The 9,894-nt window shown below is 43.9% G+C and overlaps 1 protein-coding gene across 2 annotated transcripts in view; it reads right to left on the bottom strand.

Annotated features, from left to right (window-relative positions):
- Nucleotides 1-96: 96 nt before the first annotated feature.
- Nucleotides 97-9,894, bottom strand: part of LOC118231069 (serine/threonine-protein kinase Nek4-like) — a 56,609-nt gene continuing 46,811 nt past the window's right edge. For both annotated transcript variants that reach the window (XM_035424524.1, XM_035424523.1), the window contains 8 exons: nt 9,221-9,275; nt 6,263-6,451; nt 5,997-6,156; nt 4,379-4,497; nt 3,451-3,564; nt 1,845-1,915; nt 1,055-1,226; nt 97-836 (listed from right to left, as the gene is read on the bottom strand). In XM_035424524.1, the coding sequence (XP_035280415.1) occupies nt 627-836; nt 1,055-1,226; nt 1,845-1,915; nt 3,451-3,564; nt 4,379-4,497; nt 5,997-6,156; nt 6,263-6,451; nt 9,221-9,275 (1,090 nt within the window). In that variant the 3' untranslated portion in view covers nt 97-626. The remainder of the gene's footprint in view (nt 837-1,054; nt 1,227-1,844; nt 1,916-3,450; nt 3,565-4,378; nt 4,498-5,996; nt 6,157-6,262; nt 6,452-9,220; nt 9,276-9,894) is intronic.

The raw sequence follows: 9,894 nt of genomic DNA, 5'->3' as shown, positions 1-9,894 counted from the left end.
TGCATTACAGTAATGACAAGTGTGCTTCATATGCACACAGGTGGGGGGGGGGGGGCAGAGTTTACAGGGGAACAGAGTTTACAGGTGGGGGGAACAGAGTTTACAGGTGGGGGGGCAGAGTTTACAGGTGGGGGGAACAGAGTTTACAGGTGAGGGGGCAGAGTTTATAGGTGAGGGGGCAGAGTTTATAGGTGAGGGGGCAGAGTTTATAGGTGAGGGGGCAGAGTTTATAGGTGAGGGAGCAGAGTTTACAGGTGAGGGGGCAGAATTTACAGATGGGGGGGCAGAGTTTACAGGTGGGGGGGCAGAGTTTACAGGTGAGGGGGCAGAGTTTATAGGTGAGGGAGCAGAGTTTACAGGTGAGGGGGCAGAATTTACAGATGGGGGGGCAGAGTTTACAGGTGAGGGGGCAGAGTTTATAGGTGAGGGGGCAGAGTTTATAGGTGAGGGGGCAGAGTTTATAGGTGAGGGGGAAAGAGTTTACAGGTGAGGGGGCAGAGTTTATAGGTGAGGGGGCAGAGTTTACAGGTGAGGGGGCAGAGTTTATAGGTGAGGGGGCAGAGTTTATAGGTGAGAAGGCAGAGTTTACAGGTGAGGGGGCAGAGTTTATAGGCTAAAGCAGGGTGTCAGATGTCAGTCTGAGGCAACAGCAAAACCATGAGGATGATGATGACAGACAGAGGCATGATGAGGAGGAGAGGCCACATGGGCATTGACCACACCCCTGACCACACCCTGTGCCACACCCTGCTTCTGGGGTCTTCAGTCGGAACTCCATGTAGTGTCCTTCCACAGGGTCGACACAGAACCAATGGTCTCACCTGAGATACACTTTCCTGAGAGAGAGGGAGAGAGAGAGAGTAGGTGTGTAGTAGGTGTGTAATAGATTAGTTATGGGTGTGGAGTAGGTGTGTAATAGATTAGTTATAGGTGTGTAGTAGGTGTATAATGGATTAATTGTAGGTGTGTAGTAGCTGTGTAATAGATTAGTTATAGGTGTGTAGTAGATGTGTAATAGATTAGTTATAGATGTGTAGTAGGTGTGTAATAGCACCTCCAGGATAGTGCGGTTGTGGGTGCGGTGAGGGCTGAGGCGGAGACTCCAGCGATGGGCTCTGTGGCTCCGCCCCCCATCATCCTCACTCTCTGTGGTGTCCGGCCGTGCTAATCGCTGCCGCCGCCGCCTCCGAGAGCTCATTCGCTGGAGAGGGCTGCCCCCCTGCAGTCTGCGCCAATCACAGCACAAAGACAGCCGAGAGCTCATTCGCTGGAGAGGGCTACCCCCCTGCAGTCTGCGCCAATCACAGCACAAAGAAAGCCGAGAGCTCATTCGCTGAAGAGGGCTGCCCACCTGCAGTCTGCGCCAATCACAGCACAAAGACAGCCGAGAGCTCATTCGCTGAAGAGGGCTGCCCCCCTGCAGCCTGGGCCAATCACAGCACAAAGACAGACAGTCCTGCATGTGTCTACAGGAACATGTGTGCACTGTGTGCGATTTGTGAATTGTGTGTATGTAAGCTAATGTGTGTACAATAATGGGGTGTATGTGCATAATGCAACAGATTGTACAGCATGTGTAAATAGTAAATTACAGTTAATTATTTGTGCGTATGGTGTATGATAGCATATGTGTATGGTGTATTGTGTATAGAATATATGTATGGTGTTTGTAAAGTTTATTGTGAATGTTTATATGGTGCATTGTGTATATGTATGGTGTATAGTCTATGCGTATTGTGTGCATATAGTGCACAGTGTGTGTGTATAGTGTATAATGAATGCGTATTGTGTATTCATATGGTGCACAATGTACATTGTATTGTAACACACAGCATATAAGGTACCTGTTGTCTGTGTCCTCTATATCAGCATCAGCATCACTGTCTCCCTGTGGGTCTGAAAGCAGACACTCCTCCTGTAGGGGAATGTAGAGTATATTAGTGCTGTGTACAGTGACAGGGAGCACTAACACAGCACTAATATACTCTACTACAGTGACAGGGGATGCTAACACAGCACTAATATACTCCACTACAGTGACAGGGAGCGCTAACACAGCACTAATATACTCTACTACAGTGATAGTGGGTGCTAACACAGCACTAATATACTATACTACAGTGACAGGAAGTACTAACACAGCACTAATATACTCTACTACAGTGACAGGGAGCGCTAACACAGCACTAATATACTCTACTACAGTGACAGGGAGCGCTAACACAGCACTAATATACTCTACTACAGTGATAGGGGATGGTAACACAGCACTAATATACTCTACTACAGTGATAGGGGATGGTAACACAGCACTAATATACTCTACTACAGTGATAGGGAGCGCTAACACAGCACTAATATACTCTACTACAGTGACAGGGAGCGCTAACACAGCACTAATATACTCTACTACAGTGATAGGGAGCGCTAACACAGCACTAATATACTCTACTACAGTGACAGGGAGCGCTAACACAGCACTAATATACTCTACTACAGTGACAGGGAGCGCTAACACAGCACTAATATACTCTACTACAGTGATAGGGAGCGCTAACACAGCACTAATATACTCTACTAGTGACAGGGAGCGCGAGCACAGCACTAATATACTCTACTACAGTGATAGGGGGAGCTAACACAGCACTAATATACTCTACTACAGTGACAGGGAGCGCTAACACAGCACTAATATACTCTACTACAGTGACAGGGGATGCTAACACAGCACTAATATACTCTACTACAGTGATAGGGAGCGCTAACACAGCACTAATATACTCTACTACAGTGACAGGGGATGCTAACACAGCACTAATATACTCTACTACAGTGATAGGGAGCGCTAACACAGCACTAATATACTCTACTACAGTGATAGGGAGCGCTAACACAGCACTAATATACTCTACTACAGTGATAGGGGGAGCTAACACAGCACTAATATACTCTACTACAGTGATAGGGAGCGCTAACACAGCACTAATATACTATACTACAGTGATAGGGAGCGCTAACACAGCACTAATATACTCTACTACAGTGACAGGGAGCGCTAACACAGCACTAATATACTCTACTACAGTGACAGGGAGCGCTAACACAGCACTAATATACTCTACTACAGTGATAGGGGGAGCTAACACAGCACTAATATACTCTACTACAGTGATAGGGGGTGCTAACACAGCACTAATATACTCTACTACAGTGATAGGGGGAGCTAACACAGCACTAATATACTCTACTACAGTGATAGGGGGAGCTAACACAGCACTAATATACTCTACTACAGTGATAGGGAGCGCTAACACAGCACTAATATACTCTACTACAGTGATAGGGGGAGCTAACACAGCACTAATATACTCTACTACAGTGACAGGGAGCGCTAACACAGCACTAATATACTCTACTACAGTGACAGGGGGCGCTATAAGACAGACTCACCCTCAGAGAATGGGGGCCACAGCAATGTGAGCACCAACCCTGCTCATACACACACTCCTTGCCCTGACTACACACACACACCCTGCTCATATCAACACCAACCACACCCTCCACCTACCAGAGAAAGAGAGAGAGCCAATACAGTAAATACAGCACAATACAGTACATTAGCATTGCACTGAGAGATAATACAGCATATACAGGACGGAGTGTAGCACAGGTAAGGAACTGGGCTTGTAACCAAAAGGTTGCAGGTTCGATTCCCGGATAGGACACTGCGTTGTACCCCTGAGCAAGGTACTTAACCGAAATTGCTTCAGTATATATCCAGCTGTATAAATGGATACAATGTAAAAATGCTATGTAAAAATTTGTGTAAGTCACTCTGGATAAGAGCGTCTGCTAAATGCCTGTAATGTAATGTAATGTAATATACACACTGCACACTACATTACATTAACACTGCACTGAGAGAGGGTTAATACATTATATACACACTGCACACTACATTACATTAACACTGCACTGAGAGAGGATTAATACAGTATATACACACTGCACTGAGAGAGGGTTAATACATTATATACACACAGCACTGAGAGAGGGTTAATACATTATATACACACAGCACACTACAGTACATTAACACTGCACTGAGAGAGAGGGTTAATGCAGTATATACACACTACAGTACATTATCACAGCACTGAGAGGGTTAATTTACACACTTGTCTGCAGTTTGTGTGTGTGTGTGAGAGAGAGAGAGGTGGGGTAAAGAATGAACTTGGGAGACAGGACACAGTTGTTACTTGATCGGGATAACAGGTATGTAGCTGCAAATAGAATTTTAACAAAATGGCTCTGCAGCAGAGCACTGTCAGACTGTTGTGTTACAGAAGCGATGACACACAAGCACCAAGTGCTGTACCTCGCAGTCACGCGCAGAGCTTTCGCCGGTGGGAAAGGGCGCACTGGGATCTGAGTCGCCTGGCTTCATCCACCTGCTGTTCCCGCAAAGCCGCGGCTCTCGGTCCTCTGGAGAAACGCCTTCGCAAGAAAGAGCGAGAAAACGCGTTCTCTGTCACCACATCTCACCCTCTTCTGTCGCTCACGCGCTACACGAATGTTTTAAGTTGTTATGTAAATATGAATGCGAATGACGTCACTTAGAAAATAAGGGAAAGATGTTTGGTTGAAATATAGCCTATATAATCATGTCATAATGCAAACATTTTGAAACTTATCGTTTAACGCATAAAGAATACTCTCTTGCCATGTCAGAGTCAGGCAGCCAAATGGATGGGAGAAAAGCAATCATAGGCAAGTGGTGTGTATTGCTGTAGCCCGTTTTTTGTCTTCTCGGCAGCTGGTTTAATCTTAAATTCCGTAATAAGCCAGCACAAATATTCATTGCGTGACAACATTTTCGACAGAAGGACAGAAAACATCTTTGGCATTTTCTACAATTAAACCAGATGTTCAGTCTAAAACAAACTAAATATGGGTTACCTTCATGACTGCATCTGCACTGGTACAACAGAATTCCGAATCGTCTCATACGGTTTTATGTAATATCAAAGCAATGTTACCCCAACCATCGTTACTCAGCCAAAAATTAAGCATTACCGATGTACAATAATATGAAACGTCTTACTAGCGGATTTTTACATTGCAGTTGTTCCGCAAATAGGCTTCCTTTAACTTTACATCGTGGTTAAAACTCCGTGTGATGTTTGAAGAATTTTTAACGTAGCCTACCATTGCTCCAAAATATTTTCCTCTGAAAATCCTTATAACTATAGACTGTCTTCTGTATGACTGACATAGGCTACATAGCTGTAAAAAAATTCCCACGGGCTACTAAAATGGAAGCTCACAAAGTGCCTAAAATAATTGACATTGTCATCAGCTATGAGCGCCAGCACTCGAGCGCTCACTGACACTGTCAGCGCAAGCATCGGGGGCGCGCCTACCACCTACTAAATTCCAAAACAATCCGCGGGGGTTTACGGACCGCCGGGGTGGGCCAGGGTTCTGATGTTTCTACGCACCAGTCATAAATCTGCTAAAGGGCGGAAAGACAACCACATACAGCAATCGCGGTTCTCAAAATAAAAAGAGGCGGTTTCAAAGGCGGGACACACCCGATGTCTTCTTCCGAAGGTATGATTAGATAGATGATGACAAATCATGACCAATCATAATCGAGGGGAGCAGTGTGCCAGTTTACACATGTAGGGCGCTTTGTGTCGCGTTGGGAATGCACTGTCCAGTTATTCGGGGACCTGGCCGATAATCTGACCGCCAATTACTACAGCACATCGGGGTCTCATACAATCAGGAGAAAATTTAAACTTAACCTTGAAATGGGATCAGCAACATCCCCAGACCAGTGAGTGGAGGTTCTGCATCACACACTCGCACGCACGCACGCACGCACGCACGCACACACACTCGCATGCATTTATTTGAGCCTTGCTGTCTCATGGCGTGTATCTCCCTGGAATCATCAACAATGAAGAAGATGTCAAGAGCTAGAAAGAGACCTGCGAACGCCCCGGTGGCCACCTTTGCTGCCTGTGCGTGTCTGACAGCTTGTGAAGCCAGACTGCCCAGGATGGTTCTCCAGAGCACGCGCTCTAAACCATCTGCCACTCCATCCAGCTCTTTCAGTTTCTGCTGCAGCTCTTCCGGGATTCCCTTGGTCTGTGGAAATACAAGTTACAGGTTACAGCCCTGAGCCCTATCATTTATTCAGCCTTTCTGTTAGCATTTCTGTATGAAACTGTGGACAGCAACCAAAAAGAGTTACCTTTTGGATAAGGATCCCTAGAAGGAAGGGTCTCCCCAGTATATCACTGGCAGAGGGTCGATCCGCTGGATTCTTCTGAAGCAGATCCCTCACAAGGTCCCGTAGATCAGTGGAGAATGGTTCAGAGACGGAGGGGTAAGGCCCATCCAAAATTTTATTGAAGAGTTTTCGCAAATTTTCTTCTGGAAACTGAAAGGAAGTCAGTCCGAACACTGTCACACGCCGCGACACACCCCTTTGGTGGACAGAAGAGTTAAGACACAGGGAGATACGGGAATTCCAGAAAATGATGGTATTTAATTTTATAATTCACAAGAGCGTGATCATTACAAAAATAAAACAGCTTCGCCTTTCATCTGCACAGTATCCAGGTAAAAAATTATAAATTAACACAACAAACTAAAATAACAAAGACATCCGTCCATTATTTATACCAGATTATCCTGGGCAAGGTCACAGGGGGTGCTGGAGCCTATCCCAGCGTGTATTGGGTGAGAGGCAGGAATACACCCTGGACAGGCCGCCAATCTATCACAGGGCACACACACCATTCACTCACACACTCATTCACACACACCATTCACTCACACACTCATTCACAAGAGCTCCTTCAAATGGTCTTCCATCTCTCTAAGGAATGTCTTTTGAACTGTTGGCTTTCACAATACGTAGTGAACTGCCTGTTGTGTGGGCTCTCATATATCACTCTGCAAAGTCTTATGGCTTTATTACACTGTTTTCTTATTTCCTCTCTTGTTTTGTGCTATGGCTGAATCATTAGTGCAGGCGATTTTAACATTCACACTGACACCCCTTCAGCTCCCTTCACTGTTGAAGTCCAAATCTTACTGAGTCTTTTAATTTAGTGCAACATGTTAACAAACCAACACATTCTAAAGGGCATACGCTCAGTCTTATTCTTACCTTTGGCATCAGCCTAACCAGCCTCGAACTGAAGGATGTTTCGTCTCAGATCATTTGAGTTTTATTTGATACAGACTTTCATACGTCCATTAAAAATAACAGACACTAGTGTTTCTCATACATCATCAACTCTCAAACTGCCTCAAAGTGATCTGCTGCTTGTGTGAATTCCAGCAGAACTGCAATTCAGACTTTTCTTATGGAGGAATTGTTACAAAGATTTAACAACTTATGCCAGACCACAATTGACACTATTGCTCCTTTTAAAACTAAGATAAAGTCCACAGTAAAAAAATTCCCCTGGATTAATGATGAAATACATACCATTAAGGTGGAATGCAAAAAAAACAGAACACAAATGAAAGTCCACCAAATTGCAAATTCATTATTTTCTAATGAAAAAAGTCATTCATATCCTTCAACAAAAGGCAACAAAAGATGTGAGAGCTGATGTAGTCTCTGCCAATCAGCACAACTCAAAGGCTTTTAGTTAAAATGATTGACCATCTTGTAAATTCTGCACCTGCCTGTGTTTCTGCATCATCTACTGCTGACTGTAAGTTTTTATCTTTCTTTGTGGAGAAGATCCATGATATTAGATCTAAGATTACTCATCCTGTGTATTGCATTGAAATACCATAATGCATAATGTCAGTGCATAAATGTTCTGAGCTTCTTCCTGCCTTTTTCCATTGAAGATCTTATTGATACTGTCTCACATGGAAACCCTCCTCCAGTCCCCTAGACATCATACCTACTAGACTTTTTAAAGACGTTATTGGCCCCGATTTGCTATCCATTTTAAATTCCTCTCTTTGCACTGGATATGTTCCTGATCATTTTAAATCTGCCATTGTTATACCCCTTCTAAAGAATCTAACCCTGATGCCTCTGCACTAGAAAACTACAGACCTATTTAAAAACTTTTATTTCCGAAATATTAGAGAAAGCAACTACTAAGAGCAATAAAAAAGAACTATATTTTTGAAAATTTACAGTCTGGTTTTCAATAACACCACAGCACTGAAACTGCTCTTCTTACAGTTACAAATGACCTATAATGTAACACAGGTTAATTGATAGAATTAGAAACTGGGTAGGGGTCTCTGGGACTGTGCTGGACTGGATCAGTTCATGTCTCTCCAGTAGAAATTTCTCTGTGGGTATCAGTGATCATGTGGCCTCCACACCAATTATGCGTGGTGTTCCCCAAAGCTCAATTCTTGGGCCTGTCCTGTTTTTGATTTATATGCTACCTGTTGGAAAACATGGGAGCCACAGTTTACCCCCCCCCCCCATACACCCCACCTTGTAGTGGGCCAATTGCAGATAACCTTGTCTGCCACCAAATCCAGTTAAATTCACTTTTTGATCAGAACTGCTGTGTTACATCCTCTACCCCCTGATCCAGTCAAATTATCTCCCTTTGATATGCAGTATCTTTGTGTGATATCCTCTGCCCCCTACTTCAGTCCAATTCCCCCACACCTTGTTTCTGCAGCAAGACTGCTGACTAGGACAAGATGGATGTCACACATTTCCCCAGTTTTCACCTCACTATTCTGGCTTCTGCTGACTTTTAGAATAGATTTTAAAATTCTAATGATCACCTTTAATGCTTTGCATGGCCTGGCACCTGGACATATTACCAAACTGTTAGTTTGCTACCAGCCACTGAGACCGCTGCTCTGGTCCTGCGGGCCGTTTCTAAGGCTAGACTAAAAGCCGAAGGTGATCGTGCTTCTCTGTTAGGGCCCTGAGGCCCTGGAACAGCTTTGCTGCCATGGGTCAGTCTGCTGAATCAGCGTCTTCTATTCAATCACGTCTTAAAACTCACTTTCATAGTGCTTCCAGGAGTGGCCAGCCTGCCAAAATTTCTCCAAGGGCAAAAGTGCTATACAAAGAACTAAGGCCCTGGCTGTCCATCAAAGCAAAATAAAATTTCTCCAAGGGCAAAGCCACAACTCAACCAGGAAGTCACAAAAGATGTTAGAACATGTACAGTAATGCATCAAAGCCTTGACTTGTACTTACCGCATGCTTAAGCTCGCACAATTCATAGAGTACACACCCCAAAGCCCAAACGTCACTGCAAAGTACAAACGTTCATTTTAATTATCATAATCTTAAGCATACATGCTTCTCATTTATATTTACAGTATTCACTCTAATCACACAATAATATAAAAATTTAACAGAATATAAATATTGCCAAATACAACAGGGTCCTGCCCCAAGCCCATATGAGCAGGAAGAGGACTCACCAGTAGAGCCACAGTTAGGAGGGTCCCAAAACTGGGACAGGGGGGTCCCAGGATATGGGGTGTACATCAACTTGTTTGTAACGAGTTGAAGTGGTACTATGTTAACTTGCATTGTCCCTATCAAATAAACTATATAAATAAATACATTTCTTTATTTATTACAAAATATATTCAGGGGGCTTTCCAATACATTTTGTCCCAGGCCTGAGAATTCATGGGTTCTGTTGTGGCCCTGCTTAGTATTAATAAAGCAGTACTTTCATACATAGTATTATAGCTCAGTCTTAGTATCAATAAAGCAGTACTTTCATGTAGCCTTAAAGCTATCAGTAATAAGACAGTGCTTTCAATGTGTAACATTACAGCATAGTCTTGGTAGTATAGCAGTGCTTTCATACATAGTGTTATAGCTCAGCCTTGGTAATATAGCAATGGTTTCATACA

Source organism: Anguilla anguilla, chromosome 7 (genome assembly GCF_013347855.1).
Source record: "Anguilla anguilla isolate fAngAng1 chromosome 7, fAngAng1.pri, whole genome shotgun sequence".
NCBI classification, from domain to species: Eukaryota; Metazoa; Chordata; class Actinopteri; order Anguilliformes; family Anguillidae; genus Anguilla; species Anguilla anguilla.
This window is presented reverse-complemented; position numbering and strand designations above follow the sequence as displayed.